Source organism: Adiantum capillus-veneris, chromosome 23 (assembly GCF_014529385.1).
Source record: "Adiantum capillus-veneris isolate H3 chromosome 23, ASM1452938v2, whole genome shotgun sequence".
Classification (NCBI taxonomy): Eukaryota; Viridiplantae; Streptophyta; class Polypodiopsida; order Polypodiales; family Pteridaceae; genus Adiantum; species Adiantum capillus-veneris.
In genome coordinates this window covers 71,687,359-71,712,395 of record NC_140953.1, presented here as the reverse complement: position 1 = coordinate 71,712,395, position 25,037 = coordinate 71,687,359, and the positions used below count along the sequence as shown (strand labels likewise).

At 45.7% G+C, this 25,037-nt stretch overlaps 1 protein-coding gene across 1 annotated transcript in view; it reads left to right on the top strand.

The window, feature by feature from the left end:
* LOC147427956 (transmembrane emp24 domain-containing protein p24delta3-like) overlaps positions 1-24,380 on the top strand; it is a 37,558-nt gene extending 13,178 nt beyond the window's left edge. The window contains exons 2-4 of the mRNA XM_086497021.1: positions 22,922-23,131; positions 23,214-23,290; positions 23,838-24,380. Coding sequence (XP_086353147.1) covers positions 22,922-23,131; positions 23,214-23,290; positions 23,838-23,982 — 432 coding nt within the window. The 3' untranslated portion in view covers positions 23,983-24,380. The remainder of the gene's footprint in view (positions 1-22,921; positions 23,132-23,213; positions 23,291-23,837) is intronic.
* Positions 24,381-25,037: the final 657 nt, after the last annotated feature.

Below are 25,037 nucleotides of genomic sequence, written 5' to 3'. Positions count from 1 at the left end.
TTTGATTAGTACAGGGCAGCTAGATGATGCAGGCTATCACACCACTTTTGGTGATAGCAAGTGGAAAATTTGTAAAGGGCCCCGGATTGTAGCCAAGGGTTGTAAATCGGACACTTTGTATCCTTTGCATGTATCTAGTGTGCGTGACCATGTTGTCGCCGTAACCGAGCAGCCAAGTGTTTCTTTGTGGCATGGCCGGTTGGGACACATGAGTAAAAGAGGAATGGAAACTCTGTCTCGTTGTGGTTATTTGCCGTGTTTGAGGTACGCTGATTTTTCTCATTGTGAGCACTGTATTTATGGTAAGCACAGTCAAACACCGCACAAAAGGTCTCTTTCTTTAAAGTCTGACAGGTTAGACTTAGTGCATTCCGATGTATGTGAAATGCCACAGTTGTCCTTAGGGGGAAAGAAATATTTTGTCTCGTTTATCGATGATGCTACACGTAAGGTGTGGGTGTATCCAATACGTGCTAAAAGCGATGTTTTGGATACTTTCAAGAAGTTTCTTGCGTTTGTTGAGAATCAAACTGACAAGAAGCTTAGGTCTTTGCGCTCAGACAATGGGGGGGAGTATGTATCAAAAGCATTTATTGACTTTTGTGCTACTAAAGGTATTAAAAGAGAGCTCACGGCTCCTTTTAATCCCTCTCAGAATGGAGTTGCAGAGAGGTTGAACCGGACTATCCAAGAGAAAGTTCGGAGTATGATGTCACATGCTGCATTACCTCATGGTTTTTGGGCAGAAGCTGTACAAACAGCTATTCACTTGATTAATCGCTCACCTAGCAAGGCTTTGGGTGGAAAGGTGCCTGAGGAGGTGTGGTCTGGCAAGCCACCCTCATATGCACATTTAAGAGTGTTTGGTTGTGAGGCCTATGTTCACATCCGGAGTGAACTGCGCACCAAACTAGAACCAAAGTCTCATAAATGCATTTTCCTAGGATATGGTGAGGATGGTGAAATGGGGTATAGATTATGGGATCCCGCATTACGGAAAATCATACGCAGCAATGATGTCATCTTCAATGAGAATTGCATGCACAAACAGCCCACAAAGGTCGAGGAATTGCGCCGGGTTGTTTTTCGTGAAGATGTCACATATGGACAGCCAAGAAGGCCCAATGTTCAGCAGCCTTTACATGTTGAAAATGCTGCTGAAAATCAGCCATTAGCTGCTGAAAATCAGCCCCAACAAGTTGCCATTGATGCACCACAGGTAGGGGAACAGGTTGATGCTCCTAGACCGCCCGTTGTTGCGATGCAACCGGCTGAACAGCCTGCTGTTTTTGATGGTTTACAGGCTGAAAATCCACCTGTTATGGATCATTGGGTGCGTAGGTCTACTCGGGTGACAAGGCCCCCCGATAGATATGAACCGTCTTTGGACTATGTCATGCTTACTGATTGTGGTGAGCCGTCTTGCTATAAAGAGGCTATGCAACGGGAAGACAGTAAGAAATGGTTCAAAGCAATGGTTTCGGAAATGCAGTCTTTGGAGAAAAACCATACATGGGACTTGGTTGATTTGCCTAAAGGGCATAAGGCTCTGCCATGTAAATGGGTTTACAAGACCAAGGTCACATCTGATGCTTCTTCTAAGTACAAGGCACGTTTGGTTGCTAAAGGGTACAAGCAAAAGCATGGTGTGGATTTTGATGAAATTTTTTCTCCTGTTGTAAAGCTTGCCACATTACGTCTTGTTTTAGGTCTGGTTGCTTCTGAAGATATGGAGTTAAAGCAAATGGATGTCAAAACAACGTTTTTGCATGGCGATTTGCTTGAGATGATCTATATGATGCAGCCAGAAGGTTTTGTGTCAAAGGGGCAAGAGAAGAAAGTATGTAGACTCTTGAAGAGCTTGTATGGTTTGAAACAGTCTCCCCGTGCATGGTATCACAAGTTTGATACATTCATGAGGTCTCAAGGATACAAAAGAAGTAATTCTGATCACTGTTTGTATATCAAAACGGCAAGTGATGGATCTCTTCTATTGCTGATTTTGTATGTTGATGACATGCTTATTGCGGGTAAAAATGTCACGGAGTTGGATGCATTACAGCAAAGCTTAAAGAATCGCTTTGACATGAAGGATCTTGGTGATGCTAATCATATTTTGGGCATGCGTATCTCTCGAGATAGAACCAACAGGCGTCTGTATCTATCTCAACGAGATTATGTTAATAAGGTGCTACATCGTTTTCATATGGATGGGGGAAAGGCACTTGGTACTCCGCTGCCTCCATATGTAAAACTGACTGCACATGACTGCCCAAACACAGATGATATGCGGGCTGAAATGGCCAAGATTCCTTATGCATCAGCCGTTGGCAGTTTGATGTATGCTATGGTTGCTACACGTCCGGACATTGCATTTGCGGTGGGAGTGGTAAGCAGGTACATGAGCAATCCTGGCAAAAAGCATTGGGAAGCAGTGAAGTGTATCTTGAGATACTTGAAAGGCACTAAAGACTTGTGCATTTGTTTTGGGAAGAGTGAGACATCTGTGCATGGCTTTACAGATGCAGATTTTGCTGGACATCCAGATTGCAGGAAGTCTACCTCTGGATATGTGTTTACATTCACAGGAGGTGCAGTTTCTTGGATTTCTAGAGTGCAAAAATGTGTTGCTTTGTCTACCACTGAGGCTGAGTATGTGGCTGCCACTGAGGCATGCAAAGAAGCTTTGTGGCTCATGCGTTTGGTAGAAGAACTTGGCATTAAGTCACCGGTTCCTGTGCTACACTGTGATAGTCAGAGTGCTATTATGCTTGCAAGGAACCCTGTTTTTCATGCCAAGACAAAGCACATAGAGGTGAAGTATCATTTCATCAGAAGTGTGCTTGATGACAAGAGCATTACACTTGTCAAGGTGCACACAGATGACAATCCTGCAGATCTTTTGACCAAGAGTCTTCCAGCAGAACGGTTTGCATATTGCCGACAGATGATGGGTGTTGGATGAGTAAGTGCATGATCAGCTGATGTATCATAGTTAGTTGATTCTTTGATCTCCCAAGGTACATTGCCTTTAGGTGGGAGGTTGTTAGGGAATAAAGGCCTAAGTGCCTTGTACTTACTAACTTATAAGTTAAAAGACTTATAAGTGAGGGGGCCCAAGTGTGAATGGCCCCCTAGTCACTTACTCATATACTCAAATGTGAAGCCCAAAAGAATACTAGCGTGGCTTTTCCCAAAAATTCAGCGTTCTCTCTCTCTCTCACGTTCTTCTCTGCGTGTGCTTCTTCTGCGCCACTCTCCTCTTCTCCTTCACTCTCATTGCATAGGATAGCAAGTGGGCTCTCTCTCCTGCTCCCCCACAGTTGTAGGCAAACTTCACCAATGGCAAATACTTCTCCCACTTTTTGATAAGAGATGTATGACTTTAACATGTCTAAAACCATTGAATTCGCTATCTCTGATTGCCCGTTAGTCTGTGGGTGGGTGGAAAGAAGACAAGAATTGTAGCTGTGTATCAATATTCTCCCATATTGCCCTCGAAAATAAACTTGTAGAACGGAGATCTCTATTTGAAACTATAAACTCAGGCGTACCATGTAGTCGAAAAATCTAACAGCTTAGCCAAATGATCGGGCTTAACTGTCTGCTTGACTTCAAATGGTTTTTGCAAGTTTGGCAAACCCAGCATTCGATCAATTGTCAACTTTTCTCTGAGGTTCTACTGCAATCTCAGATAGTACCCATGTGAAAGGAACCCCTTTTTGCATCTAAACATGTAAAGGAGAAGCAATCTCCGCAAATTTTTGAATGAATCGCCAATAGTAAGTACACAAACCAAAAAAGCTTCGAACTTCGTGAACATTCTTCAAATCTGGCCAATCTCGAATGGTCTCAACTGTCAGGTGCAGCGGAAGGTCAAATTCCGGAAGCCAAAACCTCACATGGCCATTCCTTTGGAGCGTCCACAGGAGGCACATCAAGTTTCAAAGGACCTGTCAAGTTGCTGCCACAAGCGTCGATTTCAAAGGAGCAATTTAAAAGGAGAAACACCTGAGATCATTGTTCCAGTCAAAGTCACCAAGTCGAAGCGTTTTCGAATGCTTTCCATTCAGTGGCAATAAGAAGGAAGCAAAGCAACATTTCCTCAAATTCAAGGATCGAGGGACACATAAAGATGCTTTGGGTGGACAAAGCCTTTTTCATCCACTATCCAGATTTGCTAGCCTCATACAAGGAGGCCATGCAGATCGGTACCCGTACCTCACCTTAAGTAGGAGGGGATGTCACGTGCACATAGGGATGTCTAGAATCCTAGGAGGATTAGTACCGGCAATTTTGTGAGCCCGTTCACAAGACCTGCATGTCTGGACAAGTCCATTAGATTAGATTTTCCAGTTTTGGAACCCTCTTGCATAAATGGTTTGTATACGCGTTTTGACAGATGTTTTTACACTACAGTGGGCATCTGGCATGACCATTGACGAGCATGTAGTTCTAAGAGGAATCCAACAAGCCATTCCCCGCACCGATCGGATTCCTAGGTGGGCGGATGTGCGACAATTTCACCCAAATCTGGACCCTTGGACCTGTTTTTAAAATAAATCATTTCATGATTTATTTGTTGGAAAAGCTGGTGGACAGTTGCCCTACCCAGGCCTTAATAATTACTTAAGGCCCATCCCTCACATATAAAGGGAGCAATAGCTCTCACTGGAGAGAAGTTGCAGAGAAGCAGTAGCGCTAGCAAGGGAGCAAGGCCAGCCAACATTTTTGATCCAAATCAGCCTAGCGTTTTCAGCTTGCAGCAGAATTGGCGTTTTGGGCAGAACAGGCAGTGTTTCAGATTTCAGCCTTAGCGCCAGGTTCAGCCAGCAGATCAGCCACAGCGTTTTCAGATTGCAGCCCTTCTCCTTGCTGGGAAACCGCTCGGATCAGCCTACGTGTGTGTCCCATTGCGGTCCGGTACTTTGGTAGCCCATCGAGCCTCACCTCGGCCATTCCCTCGCCGGCATCGAGTGCTCACATCATCGCCATCATCGAGATCTGTATTTTCAGCCCTGCTTTACACGAGAGATCTGCTCTGTTTTTCGTCGCACATCTATGTTTTTGCAGCCAGCATTCAGCCCTTTATTCCTCTCACATCGGGAGCGCAAATCAGCCCCAGATCTACCCGTGGTGTCCATACGCAATCCCACATCGAGAAGGATCCAAGGTGCATCAAATCAGCCCCGGAGGTACCCCTTTCGGAGGAGTTACCGCGGCGACAATCATCCCTTGAGTCAGTAGAGTCTGCATTGAGGTATTGCATTGTGTATACATTCCAATTACGCAATCTAAAGCAAATACCACATCCGCAACGGTGTCGGCGGCCCTTGAGAGGGTTGGTTGGGACACCATCGGGTGTCGCTCCTCTTTTCTCTCCCTCTCCCTCTACACATCTCTATTGCATTCTCTCAACCCCTCTCTTCAGGGGTAAGTAAAAAGAACAACATTCAAGCACAAAGCATTCACTAACGCAAGGAAAGAAGGAAAGGATTTTGTGGAAGTCTAAACTAGATCTTTCGAGTGCCCTGAAAACCACACAAAACTGAAATGAGTTTGATTTCTTACGAACAAAGAGAACCGGTAAACCAAAAGACCATACCTTGGGAGGGCGAAGCCTCCGAAATGAGAAATCACATGATTTTGGCTTCTCTTTGTCCAATTGAGAAAAAACTTTACCTACGTGTTCCTGGACATGCAATTGGTTGGAGACAATGTTCATAGGTCGATGGGGAGGGTGTGTTAGGGGAATGGTGATCCAGGGAAAACACGGAATTGACCTTAACAAAATCTTCACTATACCTGTCGGAATACCCAAGTTCCTTGATGTGGGGTTGACATAGATGACCGCCGCTTGGGCTCCTCTACATAGCTCTCTGTTTGCCTTGACGTGAGAGATGAGAGGAAAGAGAGAATACCGCTCTCGCCTCGAATGAGGACGGTCTGCGACACATTATCTTTGATGAGAAACGTGAGCTTCTCCTAATTGATGAACTTGACATCATCACATTCTTGAAAAATGGAGCGTCCATGCCTTCAGAGAACCCCTGCACGGGGAGGGTGGGGATGGGAGAAGTCTGAAGACGTGCACGTTTCACAAGAGATTCACTAATGACATCACGAGAATTTCCCAAATTAAACAACACAATGACCCTTTGACCATGAACATGTCCATAACATTTCATGAGTTCATCATCTTCAAAAATCCCCTCCTGCTTAGCTTCTTGCTCTACCACACTCGTAGCATTCACTTGAGAGGTAGCATCATAAGTTGACGCAGTAGAGGTTTCCTTGCTAGATTCTTTCTTAGGACATTCCCTTTTCATGTGACCTACTACGTGACAATGAAAACACCTATGTTCCTTTGCATACAATGCTTGTTCTTCCTCACTTAATTGACCACCTAAAACTCCTCGAGCAATCTTTTCAACAGGTGTGAGTTGAGGTTTATGAGAATTTTCCTTTACCCTTATCCTTAGATTTATCGGCCTTAGATTGAGATTGAGATGGAGAATTAGATTGAGAAGAAGAATTGAGAGAGTTCTTTTTATGGTTACCATTTCCATTAGAATCCTTGTCCTTAGACGAGTCATGAGAGGAAGAGTTACCATTACCCGAGGCTGTCTTGAGCTTACCTTTGTTGTGCTTCATCTCTTGGAGTTGAGCCAAGCGTATAGCATCTGCAATGTCTGTGGATCACCGGCTTCCACATCAAACTTGATCGTGTGGTTCAATCCAAAGAGAAAGGCCTCTAACCTTTCCTTATCCGATTTCCACAATTGTCCACCTAGCTGCGATGCACGGTTAGCATACGACATCACAGGTTTACCTTGTTGAGACAGCCCGAGATTCCTCTTTCAATCGCTTCAGGTATTGTGGAGGTAAGAAGCGAGTCTTTAGATCGAGAGGGGGAACGAGGAGAGACTCGGAATGGACAGCCATGTGGGCTTCTTGCTTCTTTTCCATCCATTCATCCTTCCAAGTGATGACATCACCGGTGAGATGCATGGAAGCCAAGAGAACCTCATTATTATCAGACTTTTTCACATCCGCAAAATAGGATGTAAATTGATGCAACCAAGAGTAAATGACAATAGCATCCATCTTACTGTCATACTTACTAAACGTGATCTGTGAGCCGATGCCCTTCCAGGCGGGTATGACATTTCCTAGGGGGAAACGGTCAGGTTACAAGGGCAGTTTAGCGTGGTGAGCGATAAGTTACCTGGAGAAGGAAACTTCGAAGGAAAGACCGCAGCAAGTCCCGCAGTACTTGGGCCTTTGAACAAAGGTACTTGGTCATTGTCACTCCCATAACTAGTTAGCTAGATGGGTCTCTCAAGGGCACTGTCCTAAGAGTGTAGATAATCCTGGCCTTTTGGCGAAGCAAAGCCTCACGTAGTCCAGAGGAAACTAGTGACAAAAGCGTCTGCCCTAGGAGCTTGGGTGCATAGTCTTGGTCGTTCTTCTTGTGCACTTTTTTGGTGTATGAGGGGAACGGCTGGGAGTGCCCAACCCGACTCTTAAAACAAAACAAAAACTAAACGTGAGCTTCTCGAGAATTGGATCATTGGTCGTCTGTGTAGCAATTGTCGCCTCCGCAATGGTCTTGGCAAGCTTTTCATAATCGGGCTCCGAAGAAGAGGTATGGGATCGCATTGCCAAAGATGTGATGAGATCACGCATGGTCGCCCTTTCTTGCCTACGCGCCTTGGCCTCAGCTGCCAAGCGACGTTCTCGTTCCGTCGCTTCCTCGCGCTCCCGTCTACGAGCCTCGGCTTCGGCTGCCAATTAGCGCTCCTCACGCTCCGCCGCTTCCACCCACTCTATTTGACGTGTCTCTTCTTGCCACATCATCACACTCTCACAATCGGTTGGTAGTTAATGGAAAGAAGAGCGAGTTTTTCTTAACAGAGATCCACTTTTTGGGACACATCGTCTCTGTGGAGGATGTCAAAATGGATCTCGTCGAGGTTGATGTCACGTGCACATGGCTCTGTGTGCCACATAGACATGCTTTATCGGCTTCCATAGCCAGTTTTCCCCTTCTTCCTAGATAGGGATGTCTAGAATCATAGGAGGATTAGTACCGGCAATTTTGTGAGCATGTTCACAAAACTTGCATGTCCGAACAAGTCCATTAGATTAGATTTTCCAGTTTTGGAACCCTCTTGCATAAATGGTTTGTTTACGCCTTTTGACATATATTTTTACACTACGGTGGGCATCTGGCATGACGAGCATGTAGCTCTAGGTTAGAGGAATCCAACGAGCCATTCCCTGCGTCGATCGGATTCCCAGGTGGGCGGATGTGTGACAGTTTCACCCAAATCTGGACCCTTGGACCTATTTTTAAAATAAATAAAAAATGATTTATTTGTTGGAAAAGCTGGCGGATAGTTGCCCTACCTAGGCCTTAATAATTACTTAAGGTGCATCCCTCACCTATAAAGGGAGCGAGTGAGCTCTCACTGGAGAGATGTTGCAGAGAAGCAGTAGCGCTAGCAAGGGAGCAAGGCCAGCCAACGTTTTTGATCCAAATCAGCCTAGCGTTTTCAGCTTGCAGCAGATTTGGCGTTATGGGCAGATCAGGCAGCGTTTTCAGATTTCAAACCTAGCGCCAGGTTCAGCCAGCAGATCAGCCACAGCGTTTTCAGATTTCAGCACTTCTCCTCGCCGGGAAACGGCTCGGATCAGCCTATGCATGTATCCCGTTGCGATCCACTACTTCAGCAGCCCATCGAGCCTCACCTCGGCCATTCCTTCGCTGGCATCGAGTGCTCACATTGCTGCCCATCATCGCCGTCATCGAGATCTGCGTTTTCAGCCGTGCTTTACGCGAGAGATCTGCTCCGCTTTTCGCCGCAGATCTGCGTTTTTGCAGCTAGCATTCAGCCCTTTATTCCTCTCACATCGGAAGCGCAAATCAGCCCCAGATCTACCCTTGGTGGTCATCCGTCATTCACACATCGAGGTGGATACAAGGCGCATCAAATCAGCCCCGGAGGTGCCCCTTTTGGAGGAGTTACCGCGGCGATAGTCATCCCTTGAGTCAATGGAGTCTACATTGAGATATTGCATTGTGTATACATTCCATTTACGCAATCTAAAGCAAATACCACATCGGCAACGGTGTGAAGGACCCTTGAGAGGGTTGGTAGGGACCCCATCGGGTGTCGCTCCTCTCTTTTCTCTCTCTCTCTCCCTCCACATCTCTATCGCATTCTCTCAACCCCTCTCTTCAGGGGAAAGTAAAAAGAACAATCATTCAAGCACAAAGCATTCACTAACGCAAGGAAAGAAGGAAAGGATTTTGTGGAAGTGTAAAACTAGATCCTCTCCATTTCAATTCCGCTGCACATGACATTGGTATAAGAGCTTTGAAGATTTTGCACTAACCTGCTAATCCACAAAAAGTTCTTTTCTCTCTTGTGTTTTTGGTTGTGTTGGCAGCCCTTCAGTGTATACTCCTCCCACTCTTGGAACAGTAGGCCTGCCATTGCGCGTAGAGTTGTGCGCCTTGAGCGTCGGAAAATCACAACCAATTGTATACCGGGTGTTGCATGCAGGGTGTGCCGACGAGGGGGTAGATAGTCTCTCGAAGATTAGTTTGCAACCTTCCTTGAACCAAGAGGAGAAATTCTTGCATGGTCAAAACTCATAGCGGTATGGAGACCTCCACCAATCAAGAAGGCGTGTGCGGAAGCGTGAGAGAGGAGAGAGAGAGAGAGAGAGGCATGAGACACAAACGCCAGAAATGGTGAAGAGGGGGCGATCAGGCCCCCATGACTACCATGAGCAGAAGACCCTGTCTATACAATCAGACGTGTGATCTCTATGACATGAGAGATGTGGAAGTGGGTACCCCCCTGGCCCTATAAATAGGTACCCAAGGGGAGGTAGGGCAAAGCCTGGAAAAATCCCCACGGCCCAACAAGAAAATGATGTATGGAAATATATGTGGGCGTCGGACAAAAGTGGGCGGGCGGCCCCAAACTCGGGTGGCCAGACCATGTACAACCTAGACTATGGGTGGCCAACGGGGACGAGGGTCGGAACGGCAAAAGAAAACAGAGTTTTTTTTGGCATTTTTTGACCTACACACATGCCACACACATAGAGCATCACTTTGACCACAAATTTACACTAAAGACCAAAGAGCATGAGTCATATAAACGCAAATATGCTAATAAAACAACGATGGATACAAAATGAAAAGTGCATGCCACAAGGGCTGAAAAAGGACAAGCCTCAAGGATAACAAAAAGTACAAAGGGCTAGTAGAGGAGTAGACTCTAGACTCTAGAGTGGTCAATGATCATAAAACTTCGGAAGTGCTCGCTTGCTAAATCTCCACATCATCGTCGTAGTCGAGGTCGTCAACGACATATGAGGCCTCGCGAGGCTCGCAGTCCTCCTCTAGCTCCTCCAAAAGTGTCTCGGCCATAGATGGATTCTCTTGTGCCAGCTCCCACTCAATGAAGGGATCTGCGTTGTGTGACGCTCTTGGAAAGCATGTGCAAGTTAGCGCTCACAAACACCAAATCATTGGCCCTCTGGACCCCAAGGCGATTCCTCTTCTTAGAGGCAATGTGGCTGTACACACTCCATAGTTGCTCCAAGCAACTAGTGGTACATGCTTGGCTAAGGACACGAACAGCCAAGCGCTGCAAATGTGGGCCATCTCTGAAACCGGCCTGTTCAATCCAAAAAGGGCGGTAGACTTTACTTTAAACCTTGATTTAGCTTTCACCCATTATTAGTCGTCTATTTTACCTATACTTTCAAGACACAACAAAGGGGAGAGGGATACAGGCTGCTAGATTGCACCTGTAGGAGTAGACCGACACCAGATTGGCCCCTAACTTAGACGCCCCTTTCGGTATTTCTTTATTGTTCAAAAGAGGGAATAAATGCTGTGGATCCCTACAAGCTGCCCCGCACAAACTCGGCTGAATTTCCACTGTTCCAGCCCGATTTCGGCAGCATAACTGTACTAGAACCCTTCACAATCAGTATTCCCACGCATTGACCGACTTTCCCGACACATACGAGCACTTTGCAAAACCTGGCGAGAATCTGCAGCACGCTGAATTCTCTGTTTTCAGCCCTGAAAATGCGCCAGATCACCTGTACAGCGGTCCCCTTGCGTCCCCGAACCTCCTGGGGGTATTAGGGTCCGTTTAGGGCCAAAACCCTAAACCTGCAAAAATACACAGCAGGCTGTAATTCACTGTTTCGGGCTCCGTTTCGCGTGCCGGTCGCATCCGTATCAAGTCCTCGAGCTCCCGCACTTGTAGGGCTACTTGCCCTTTGAATCAGACGAGATTTCTGGCGTGAAACCTCTCCGAATTCACCTGTACCTGCGGGGGGATTAGCCGCTAGCTAATCCAGTACCTGTGCAAGAGGCTCTTGCCTCGGCAATCGCGCATGAACCCACACAACTGTACATCGGTCAAATGAAAAGCCCACTAGAGGGGCATAACATATTGCCAAAGGGGAGAGAGAGGGCAGTGCGTAGCGTGCAGGGCATCACTCCTGGCACCGCACTGTGCATAAGAGGGAAAGCAAGCACTCCATAGCTCTTAACCTGTGACCAAATCTGAAAATGAGGCTCTCCCCCTCCTAAATTCAGCGCCACTTCTTGTTGCATGAGGCAAGTGCACCAGAATGTGCCACTTGGCACATTTACAAGCATTTTCCCGTTTCGGGGTTGCCGCCTAAAAATATCCCAACCAGTTGCCCAGTTGACTTCACGGTAGAGTAAGAAATTGTTCCCTTTGTCATTCCGGAGGTAATGACGTCAACACATTTTCAGGTCCCAAAATAGCAGTTCCCTAAATTTTAGGAGATACTGCCATTGTATCTTTCTAGGTCATCCGACCCTCTTTGTACACTGCGGCCACATCCAGAACTGAAATGTAGCCTCTGTAGCAAAGGATTCCACTTTGGCTAGTCAATGACCCCACTTGGCTAACCATAGTCCTTGTCCAACCTTAGTGCTCTCTTGCCCTCAGGCCTGGACTCCCTCTGGACAGTTCCACACTAGCTATGCAATGCAGGGCAGTTAGATTTCCCGAGGGGTGTTTCCAAAAAGTGAAAGTAAATAGATTATAAGAAAGAACAACAAAAAGGATAAATAGTAGTCACACGCTGGTGACAATCTCCTCCATAGTCCTCTCACCACAAAACCGAGCCAATCTTGCTGCGATCAACCTGTGCATCTACACATCCATAGGAGCCCTTCTTTTGCATGTAGTTGAGTAGCTCATTGCGCCTAATGTCATTGCTAGGCTCAAGGCGCTCCAATGCAAGCCGCCATCCTTTGCTCACCTCCTTGTCAGTCTCTTGACGCCTTCCATGAAACTCGAAGTCAAGCACATAAGCTGCCGCATGAAGTGGAGAGTAGTATCCATTCCACCTGGACTCGCACAAGCCACGAATCTCCGCATACTGAATAGGGTCGGACACAAGCTTCTCAAGTGTCTCTATCATCCGATCCATGGCTCGTAGAATTTGCCGATGCATGGCTGCAAGCTATCCACAACTCGAAGTAGGTGTAGAATAGGCTTAACCATGGCGTCAAGAGTCTTCACTTCCTCCCACCAAGTGGCGTTGTTGGCCCATTCTTGGCATTTCAACCCTGTTGCTGATGTAGACTCCGGCTTGGCATGGAACTCATCACTGAGAAAGAGGCCTATCCACACAAAAAAGTATGGAGACCTATCCACACAAAAACAGCATGTTGTGTTAGTATGGAGAGTCGAGACCCCATAATGAAATACAAAATGGGAGATTGCAATGTGCATATGCCATAAGTCACAATGGAAACTCACTGCGAAGCATGGAAGGCAATGTGGTCGTGGAAGAAGAATCGGGCAACCGACCTATCCACCTCTTCCTTCAATTTAGCATTCCAATTTTCGTTGAGGGTGCTTTGGCGATGCGCAATGGAAGCCCCCGATGTGGATGCATTTGTCTTGAACGCTTGAGAGGTGGAGCCAAGGTTTTCTTGCCTTTGCTCTCACGGTGTCACCGTGGTGGAGGGATCAACGGCAACAAAACTGCCTTTCTTGGCTCCACGAGCTTCTCAAGAAGCTCCAAGCTCTTCTCGGGAGTAATGCGTGAGCAAAACTTCACCTCGTGACTCGGTTCATGAAGAAGATGGGCTCGCACTTTGTTTGCACCACCCTTTCTCTTGTACAGGCATAGCTTGCATGTCCATGGTCTTGCACTTTCACCTTGACCACGCGCGGTAGAGTCGACTTCATCCTACCACGACCATGTTTGCACCGCGGGCCTCCTTCGAGAAGAGCCGGCTTGAGAAGTGGAGCTAGCTTGAGATGACATGATGGTGGAGAGAGAGTAGAGGAGAGCTTGAAAGTTGAGAGGGTAGAGGAGGGGGAGAGTGCCAAGTGGGTAGAGAGGAGACTCAAGGGTAGAGCTCCGAGCCTCGAGGAGAGGATAGACCGTAGAGGTAAAGCGTCGAAGGTAGAGAGGAGAGGCTTGAGCAATGAGAACTTGAGACTGTTGAGGTGGAGAGCTTGAGATATATGTCAAAGTGACCCAAAGGGTGGCTTTTATAGCCATTGGGTTGCTTCAAACTTTCAACATCCGAAAAAAGAGCTGTTGGGCTGCCAACTGGCCGTTTGAAACGGTCCTACATTCAAATTAAAAAAAAAGGACCGTTGATCGGTCGGCCATCCCCGTCCGTCTGCATGTGTTCCCGCCTGGAATCTCCCCACTTGTTCGTTCCCTACCGTCTCAGCCCATCCCCGCCCCGGTTTCGGCCGCCCCTGCCCCTAGGCCCCGTCCTCTGTGACTATGTTCTTAAAGCCAGAAAAAGTATCAAACTTCATTGCTTGCCTACCCTCCTTGAAATCCTTGGGCTTCTTGCCCTTATCCTCGAGGAAATCATACTAGTTGACTCTGTAAATATATTTCCTCTTGGTTGAAAACATTGGCTCATTAGAATCTGAACTATCTGAGGAGGAAGAATCCTCGTCCAAACCGTCAAAATACTTCCGAGATCTTCTGTGGGATCGGCTCTTCTTTCTCTTTTTCTTGCCTTTGCTATGGTTCTGAGTCTTTCTCATCTTTCTACTCTTTCTATCCTCGTCACTGTACGCAGAAGAAGAAGAACTATCCGAGCTGTCAGAAGAGGATGAGGATGATCTTGAAACACCCTCGAATCTAACTCGCTTCTTTGCCTTCCCGGCATTCTCAAAAGTAGATCTCCGACCCAAGTAGCCTTGATAGTCGACTGCTCGACTCTGTTTCCACGGCTGTTTCTTGGTCTTCATGAGTCTGCTGACTCGCCGCTCAATTGCTTCTTCGAATTTATCCTTTGAGCACACCTTCTCAGCGGGAGTCTTTGGTGTAATTGTCTTCTTCAAAGCTGACTTCAGAGGTGAACGGATGGCGGTACGCCATCAGGAATGCATCTCGTCAAGTGGGTGCTTGATAAAAAATTTCGCATATTGAGGGTATTGAAGCATCTGCTGGGCACAAGCATCAACCTGCTGTTGACGTTGCATCTCCATTTGTTCGTACTCGATCGGTGGAGGCGGGCCGTATTCTTCCAAATCTTTAGAAGATGGGACGATGTTCGTTTGAATCTTCATTATTCTCTCCTAAACTAGAGTGGTCGGGTGCCACAGTTTCCTCGTGCCGAGATTTGTCGACTGAATCCATGTGTGTTGCGAGTATAGGGATCGGATCCTTCGTAGAAGAAGGATCGATTGAGCTCTGATACCATTGTAATCGACTTGGACACTCAAGCCGAGGATCTACCACAACACGTGCGAGAAAACTGAAAGAATTGAACAAAATTGAGAGAGAGACGACACAGCACGGTGAAGTTCCGCGTCTAGAGAGACCGGCCCCAAAGACTGGTGTCCCTTTCGGTATTTCTTTATTATCAATGCTTCACAAAAGTACAATGTCCGAGGGTCCTCTTCTTAGCAACGCTTCCAAGCTCGTATACCTGAAACTGAGGCCGTGGCAATGAATTTATAGGCCGTGGGCCTTCCAAAAGCAGTGTATGAAAAACTTCATGTCTAAAAGCATCTTGGCCCAAAAGCTAGCGCTAGAAGCTGTTGCCACGCTAGTTGCGTGATTCGCGGGTGTTTGTACAACTGCCACATCATCAATCTTTTACGCAAATTTTAATCCTTGTCTCCCTTAGGCCCCATCGGATAGGGTCCCATAAGTTGGTAGGAACTGAACTTTTAAAAATAGGCTACTCCGCAAGACTTGAAAGTTGGTAAAACTTCTTCTGTAGTATCTTTCCCCAGGGACTTGACCCCTCTGTCCGGAGTCAATCCTTCAGGTCATGCCACGTCATCACTTTGTGATATCAGTCACATCACTGTTAAAAGAGAAATAAAGAAGTGTCTTTCTGCTTGCTTGATTTTTGTCAAAGAGAGACAAGGATGAGTGGTGAAAATGTTTTGTGGAAATTGGATAAAGATCGCCTAACTTTTCTTAATTAGTATCAGGATTGCTTTACTGACACTCTCCTAGATGAATTACTTCCTGAAAGATCGGAAGATCATTGTATTAATCTAATTTTGGGCATGGCATGCCCAAAACGATCATCTGTGATAGCGACCCACGAATGGCTGGGAATTCCTCGCGAGCACTTTTTACGAACCTAGGAACTAATTAGCTTATCATCCTCAGACAGATAGACAAAGAGAAATCGCTAATTCTACAGTCCTAGACAAGATAATCAACGAGCATGGAGTATCTACCTCTCGCAAAATTTGGCTATAATAACACTGTACATTCCTATAGAGAAAAAAAAGCTCCTTTCGAGGTTATTTATGGCAAACCACACCTTCCCCCAATCCTTCTCACCAAAGATAAGATATTCGCAGTCAATGAATTCGTTCGAGACCTAGATACCGCTTCCACTCAAGTGAAACGTGCTATCCTTACATCTCAAGAAAAGCATAAGAAAGCAGCAGATAAACATTGTCGTGATCTCAAGCTAGTTGAAGGAAAACTTGTTCTTCTCAAGTTTGACAAAGCCAGACTTAAGAAACAAATGAAACTTGTAAAACTTCCCAACATATATTATGGCCCGTTTAAGATTACAAAAGAGATAAACGAAGTCGCATATACATTGGATCTTCCACAGATGTGGAAAATCCATTATGCCTCTCACATAAGCCGTTTACGACCCTTCGTTGGCGAACCTCATGCAGAATCAGTTACAGAAGACCCCCCTAAGGAAGAAATACTTCTTCCAGAACAGATTGTACACCGTTAGGAGCACCGGCTAAAGTCTAGAAGGACTCATTGTAAGTATTTAGTAAAATTCAAGAATTACTCCCCTCTAGATGCTCAGTGGATGACAGAATCAGAATTGAACGATTTTCCAGACATCATTCTATTTTTCTATGGCCATGCATGGGGTTATGTACACCCCACGAGGTAGGCTTCTTTTAGCATCTTTGGGGATTTGTTTACATAACAGTAATACAAAGACGGCATTTTGAGAGAGAGAGAGAGAGAGAGAGAGAGAGAGAGAGAGAGAGAGAGAGAGAGAGAGAGAGAGAGAGAGAGAGAGAGAGAGAGAGAGAGAAATGAAATGTTATATTAACGTCTTCAAAAGGCCAGAATGACCTATGAGACCAAACTGATACAAAAGTGGTGAATTTGTTACAATGTCTGGGTACCTTACGACTAAAGTACTAAGTGTGAAAAGTGTGAAAGTGTGAAATTAAATGTGAAAAACTAAATACAAAGTATAAATAAACTTCTTAGGAGCATTCTGGGTGTCTGTCTATAATGCTTCTAATCCTTTGTTGTAGTCTCCTGCGGTGAAGTGTGCTTCTGCATCTCGGTCGTGGTCGTCTCGATTTCCTAAGCTCAATCGCCCTGTCAATGAGGGGGCCTTTTTGGTATGAATGTGGGTACTCCTTTGTGCTGGCTGTTGGCCTCTTGCTTCTCCTTCCACTCCTGCTTCTCTCGATCCGAAGAAATCTGTGATCTGCCTCTGAGGCTGTAGTGCTCTTTGTCTTCTCATTAGATTATCCCTGTGCCGATGTAGTTCCAATAAGTACAAGCCTAAGCATCTTTGATCTTGGTATTGCATGACTCTATCTAGAGGTCCAAAGCCTTCTTTAAATAGGCAATGGAAACGCCCACGTATCTCATAGTACGGTGCAGTGGCATATGTAGTGTAATTCTGTCTTCGGCTCCATTCCGCATAACTTGCAAATTCTGCTCTCAGGTGGGATTCCCCTAAATCTGCCAAATTCAATTTCCAAATGGTGTGAGGATGTACGAATCTGACCAATAGCACTTCTTAAACCATGAGACAGGTGGGTATCCATGTAGCTCGGGCGAATCACAAATCCATCTTCAGATAACTGTAGGAAGTTTTCTTTGTAGTCAGCCATCTTCGTGCCCAATTCTTGTGTAGGGTCTACCCATGTCCTCTTAGTATCCAACTGTATAAGATCCTGACGGATGATTTTATTAATCTCCGTTCGTGTAATTGCCAGTGATGGAGCCTCAAGAGAGTATTGGAAGGGGGGTAATCTTTCCATACTGAACTCGTGTCTCTGAAACCACGAGGACAGTTGCGCATACCATCATGATGTATCCCTTTTCATTGCTAATTGTCGAGAGGATTCGAGGGCCAGTCTAGTATATCGGCAATTATTTGTATCCCACAAACCATGTATAAAGGACACTGATCTGGTAAGAGCTTCAATTTCTATCGGAGGGTAGCTAGTTCCGCTCGGGTAATCGCGTGTGGTACGGAGGCCTTGGCTCTAATCATTCGGGAAATCATAGATACCAAAGGTCTCTCCATTGACTTCCAATTATCCTGATCCACTGATGGTCCCCAAATCTGGACCCCATAAAGCATAGCCGAAGCCACCACAATATGAAAGAGCCAAAGTTTTGTTCGTGGTTCCTGAAACTGCACTTGTGAACACATCCTCTCCAACCCTCCCAAGGCCGCAGAGGCTCTGGATAATCTAGCATCCGCTGCTTTCTTAAGAGTAAACTTCGGTCTTGCAAATACCACACCAAGGTATGTGTATGCATCTGTGTACTCTACTGTATCCTGGCCATATGCATATGTAGGTGCCGATCTCCTAACCCACTGCGGCGTGGTGTTAAACACCATAACTTTGGTTTTACCCAAGTTTACCGACAGTCCACTGTCCTCCGCGAATTTATGTAATGCATCTAGCTGCCTCTGCATTCCATCTGGTGGTTTTGCTATCAATACAATATCATCTGCATACAACAACAAAGGGATCCATGACCCTGCAAGTTGAGCACCTGTGTCACCCTCTCTATCAATGTAATCTGATACCTCATTTATGTACATACCAAATGAAGTAGGGGACAGTGGGCATCCCTGCTTTACTCCAACGGTGGAATGAACAATGTCGGAATCCCCTTCTGGAGTACGTACATAACCAATTACTGACCCGTAGAAGGCCATGATCCCCCAAATAATCTCTTTGGGGACCCCTGACTCTTGCATCTTGCGCATCAATCTGGCCCTTGGTACTGTATCAAAAGCTTTCCGAAAATCCACAAAGCAACAATACATCCTTCTCCCACTTGCTCTTCCTTCCTCAATAATGGCTCTGAGCGTAAGAATATGATCTAAAGTGGAATAACCCCTCCTGAATCCAGCTTGTCCTGTTGCCCTTATGCCCTCATTCTCTGCCCATCTACTCAATTTTTGTTCAAGAATGGATGCGTACAGTCGGGTCAATGTGTGACCTACCATAATGGTACGGTAGTTCCCGGGTATCATAGGATCCCCTGACTTGAAAATAGGTACGATAGTAGATAATTTCCAAGATTGAGGTAATCCTTCACACATGACCCGATTAAACAGACGAGCAAGGACTTCTGAAAGTAGATCCTTGGCATGGATCAGATGTTCTGCTACTAAACCATCATGATCATATGCTCTTCTTGTCTTCATCTTATCAATGGCTTTTTTCACCATTTCCGTAGTAAAGAAAGAACTAGTAGCAGGGCATGGCTCTAGCGGTTCTGGTACTGGAGGCTGTCCAGATACCATATATAATGATGTTACATATTGACCCCAAATCTCAGGAGAAGTAATCGTCGGAGGCGGTGAGTGCTCGTGAAATAAGCGCTAGGCCTCATGTGAGTCCTGACTCAAGAAGAGCTGATATAAATCCTTCTCGAGTTTGGCTAAAAATACCCTTTTCTTGCGACCTACTATACGTTGAAGAGCAATCCGAGACTGCTTATATGTGATGATCCCAAGTGTAAGCTCTTTCTGGACCTGGGTTCTCGTCTCTCTGCATTCCTCGTCATACCAACTGTTTTGAGGCATGTTCCCAGATCCTCTCTTCTGATCAGGTTGAGTATGTGGGTATGCCTCTTGTGTTGCTCCATGTAGTATCTCTGTTAACTGAGAAGTAATCTCCTCTACAGTATATACTGGCTCGGCTGCCCACATCCTATTATAGATCTTTTCCACATAGACTGAATCAGTCTCTGGCGTGAAAGTATATCTTGTGTGTGTCTTCTTCCTTTGTACTTGAGAGGCATTGTATTGGAAGGAGATTGATAAGGTCAAGAGAGCATGATCCACTGCAATCCCAACCGGTCTGGGTCCCACCTTAAAGTCCTCGATACTCGAAATAAAGCTTGGTGAAGTCATGACATAATCCACTGTACTAGCCCCATGCCTGTGCGGGAAGCATGTGAATCCCCCAAATAAAGGGAAATTCTCTAGACCATTAAGTATGGCCAAACCATGTATAGTTGCCATCTCCATGAGATGTCTCCCATATTAAGTGTGTTCTTTATCGTGTGAGTTTCTAGTAAGCCCCCTCTGTGATAAATCCACTTCTTTGAGCATTTCCTCAGAAGTATCATAGAATAATGCTTGAGAGTTGGCCGTTTTGGCATTAAAGTCTCCTAAGAGAACGATGTCTTCATCTCTAGAGAACTCCCATATGTCATTATTCAATATGGAGAAAGGGGACTGCCCTTTAGGTGAGGAGTAGACTGATGTACTTGGAGGGAAGTAGCATATAGCGATATATAGAAATCTACCTGTCTCGGCTCTCATTCTCACCCACATATACCTTGCTTGCTCATCTTTCCTGATAATCTGTAGTAGTGGTTTCAGCTCCTCTTTAAATAAGACTGCTACTCCTCTTGAACCCCGGCTACCCCGTAGAGATCTCTTGTCTGGTCGACCAGCTGTTTCCCATAAATAACCCTTCACATGTGGCATACGCTGTCCCGGTATCTGGTGTGTCTTTGAGTAGAAAACTATGTCTCTGTCCCTAAAGCTGTCTTCAAAGGCACCTACATCTAGCCTATATGATCCATTACAATTCCACGCCGCTATCCGGAGCGTCGCCCCATAGGTCTCGCACCGTCATGCTGAGCGCTTTTCCAGAACCACTACTTTCCCTCCTCTATAAAAGGCGATTTTCCCCTTTTCTCTTGCTGCCCTGATCTTTGGCATCAACTCTTGCATGTGTGCCACTTGTGCCAATGTAAGGTCATCTCCCAGGAAAATACCGGTTTTCGTAAGAGTTGGCCTCTTCTTTAGAAATTCTTTCCTTATTTCTATATTCGAGAAGCGGAGAATAAGTGCCCTATCCTTTACGTTTCCCTTCTCATTGATTCCTTTCTTGCCCACTCTCCATGTACTTGTGTGAGTATGCTCTGTGATGCCCATGCGTTGTAGCAGTTCCTTCACTTCTTCATCTACATTCTCCTTGTCTTTGACTCTTACCGCACATGCAGAGCCCGATTCTTCCTTTTCTGCTCTTCCTCAATGGTCATATTAATAATGGTAGAGGTAGGTGTGGTCTCGGGCATCTGGGCCTTCCCTTTCTTCGCATCCTCAATCCATTTCTCTGCTTCATGAACCGTTTCTTGTGTCTTTAAAAGACGTTCCGCCCATGAAGATGCCGTTTTCGATTTCTGTTCATCTCCTTCCCGTAGAGCTTTCATCTGATCCTTCATGTCCTCGAGCTCCTTCAGCACCGAAGGTTGGTCGTCTCCCTTCTCCTTAGTTGCAGATTTGCAAGCCGCAAGTTCTCCTTTTAGCTCCTCGATTACTGCATCTTTTTCCCCCATGTGCTTTTCCATATTTGTTCTCCATGCTTCAAAACTTGCTACTGCTTCATCGAGTTTCTTTTGCATAACGCATTCTGTTACATTTACTTCGGCCTTGATTAGGTTTCGTAATTCCGTTTTCAAGATCTGAATCTCCTCATTCTGTATCCCCCGGATCTCTCTCCTTAGTTCTCTCATCATGTCTCCATACATGGAGTTCCTGTAGCTCTCAGTGCTCGCGTGCATTTCCTTCCTGATGTCATCCCTCATATAGTTTAGCTCTGATTTGAGCATCACCTGGACCTTCTCCATCATTAGCTCATCATGTATCCTTGAGGTTTTCCCCACTCGTAAGGATCCTGGTGATAGTACAGTATCTCTGTTTCTCCGTTTAAATGTAGCTGTTGTTTTTTTTTGGGGTGGTGTAGCTATCTACACCCGGCCCTTCCCCTTCGGTAGGCGGATCCATCGAACCCGAGCCACAAATGTGGGGTAGGGTACTAGGGTACTAGGGTGAGGGACTGAGAATAGGGCAAACTTAAAAGTTTATCTTAAAGCTAAAAAATCTTTAAACTTTAACGTAGGAGCTATTTGACTTTCTACGCGTAGATGAAGGGGGTGCCGGGGCGCGTGTAGGACGGGACTTGCTACGCGTAGAAAGTCTTTCTACGCATAGAGGAGCTTGCAGAGAGGGCGTGTGTGCGTATGATCAGAGCGGGAGAGCTTTGTGTGCGCGCGCTCCTGCTGCTCCTGCTGGCGCTGCCCTTGCCTGCTCCTGCTTGCGCTGCCCTGAGACCTGCACGCGCTGCTGTTGCGTACTCCTGCTGAGGCTGAGGCTGAGGCCTACGAGAGAGAGAGAGAGAGAGAGAGAGAGAGAGAGAGAGAGAGAGAGAGAGAGAGAGAGAGAGAGAGAGAGAGGCCTGTCTCATTCAACTCGGGTAGAGTCTCCGTGCAGGGGAGAGGCTGCGCGAGGCTAGGGCTCGGTTGCTTTTGTCACGAGGGACTTCGTCTGCACAATCTCCACGTGCTCCTTGGTCGTCTGTGTCTCTGAGAGAAGAGGCCAAGGGTCTCTTATAGGGTACTGAGAAGTCGGCCAAGGGTCTCTTATATAGGCCTGAGAGGGGATGCAGAGAGAGAGAGAGAGAGAGAGAGAGAGAGAGAGAGAGAGAGAGAGAGCTCTAAAATGTGCACGTGCACATTAAGAGAAATGGAAGCATCATTGTCTTTTGAGCTCCATGCACACATAATCACACACAGATGGTGGTATTGAGAATAGTAGCGCTGTTCACAGTTCAACTCACACCGCATCGTGCAAGACTCAGCTGTAGTATTTGCTGTGGTACTCACAGTAGATGCAACCAACAGCATCTGCCATAAAACAATCTACCCCATAGCACAACAGCTCAGCTACATCTGTCTCCATCAGTAGCCTTATAAGGCTACCCGACAGAAAGCAAGGGTGCTTGCAAGTCATTGTTTGTTATCAAATTTTAAATAACCAGTACTGATGCCTACTTCATATGCCTCTTTCATCTAATCTTATCAAAAGCTTGTCATTGTTTAAACATGTCCTGATGTGTCCCATCTTTAGCCTATGTTGGAGCATAAAGGCAAGTGTGCATTTTCAGCACCTTTCTCTTCCAATCGAAGAGGATCGCTGCCTTCATTGCCGTTGAGGACTTGGGAGTAGCTCAAGACTGTTGACCTCATTAGCCCTCTCCTTCACTTTCTATGCTGATGGAAAACGGTGAATGAGCAAGCTCTTTGGTCTTATTTGCATAACTAATTCAGAGCTTGTTTTTTGGTACAATGAAAGTAGGTGACGTCGCCTTATGGCACAGTATTACACAATGCAGAGGTGGTGCAATCAGGGCGATTTAGCTTCACGACATCAGAGGCAGGAGTTTATACGGCTTGCTTTTGGTTGCCAACATCAGAGACTGGCCTCACATTGCATGTTGAACTTGACTGGAAAATTGGAGTGGCTGCAAAGGATTGGGATGCCGTTGCGAAAAAGGACAAAATTGAGGTATTGTTATGGTGGTGACAAACTATGAGCTCCGTGAACAAGTAACAATCTGAAAAGCTCGATATTTTATGTGAACTTGTAGGGGATTGAGCTCGAGCTTATAAAGCTTCAAGATGCTGTGGAGTCGATCCACGAGACCCTTTTGTACATGAAAGAAAGGTATTTATGAGTTAAAGTCTGGCATGCAAGGACCCAAGACTTGGTTCTTTGTTTTCTTGGCATCTTTTCTTGTCATGTGCAACATCGTGTTGTAAGGCTGGTCTTTGGTGGAGTCAAATATGTACGTGGTCGCATGCTTCCATATATAATCGTCTGTGAGTGTAAGTACCTGTTAGCCACGTGTCTTTGTGTCATGTACTCTCACGCCTCCATGTGTGGACGTGCGCGCCTATGGACGTGCTGTACCATGAGGTTAGGATGCAAAGCATCCTGGAAGAAAAGGAAAGCCTGGCCAATTCACTGGAGAACCTCCGAAGCCAAGTAAGCTCCTGGGTAAGCCGGCTTATGGAACGCTCTCTTGGCCAATCAACCTTGTAATTGTGAGCCTTCACCTATAGAGTATTCTAGTATGCCATAAAATATGCTTTTGTATATGCTTATATAAAAAATAGTCTTTGTATACGTCGTATTGGACTAATTCATTATAATCTTCACCCTTCAAAATATGAATGGTTCACTTGTATATCCACCTTGATTGTGTTTGCAGGGAAAAGGAGATGCGCAATGTGAATGAATATACAAATGCAAGGGTTGCTTGGTATGGCATCACCTCCTTGTTTGTTTGCTTAGCTGTTGCCGCTTGGCAGTTGTGGAATTTGAGAAGCTTCTTTGAAAGAAAGAAGCTGTTGTGATTGCGGCCTCAGCGTAAGAACTGCAAGAGTTGGCGGGTCACACATGGTATGAAATGGAAATTTTCGATCAAGACATTGCATCCAGATGAGCATCCCCAATGGAAGTTCTTGAGGGGTCCATGTACACAAAGTTTACATCGTAGCCCATGATATGAAGGGCTTTTGCCCTCTACACAAGAAGTTGATGAATTGTAACTTTGCTCTAGGTATGTCAAGAGGCTAGAGGGTTTGAAGCTTGTAACGCCTTTTTGTGCGCATATTCAACCCAGCGTACTAAAATGTACTGTCAATATTAGTAGTTGCATTCTTGACCCTACATTGAAAAAGGGAACATATATGATGTCTTTCACTTTTTTGTAATGTAGGCACTTGCAGCACCTTAACATTTGTTTTGTGCATTTTGGCTTTTGAGCTTCTCTTAATTGATCAGGGGCGATCACAACTGCGTACGCTTCCTATCATGCATACCCTGTTTTTCCAACAAATCCAATGCATATTCCCTCTGTGACAGCCGTATGACCTCTTATGTGTGCCCTTAATGATTTCCGATGCATGGCTTTCCTTGCAAGGCATGGCTTTGAGAAATGGAATTGAGCCGAAGTTATATAATTTTTTAACTTTGATGGGTCAATCAATGTGGGATTTTTTTTTTGAGATTATATTAATTGTTCTCTCTCTCTCTCTCTCTCTCTCTCTCTCTCTCTCTCTCTCTCTCTCTCTCTCTCTCTCTGAGTGACTATTTAAAAACTTGTGTGGTAGATTGGCCATCCCATTTCCCTCTTGAGTAGCAAGTCTCGACTTGAAAACTTGTCGGAAAGATCTTTGAGGTCTTTGGATTGTTCTGACAACGTAAAAAATTATCCTCTCTCTCTCTCTCTCTCTCTCTAAAACTTGTCGGAAAGATCTTTGAGGTCTTTGGATTGTTCTGACAATGTAAAAAATTATCCCCCCTCTCTCTCTCTCTCTCTCTCTCTCTCACACACACACACACACACACACACACACACACACACACACACACACATTATACTACCACAATCTTGAGGCATCTGAAC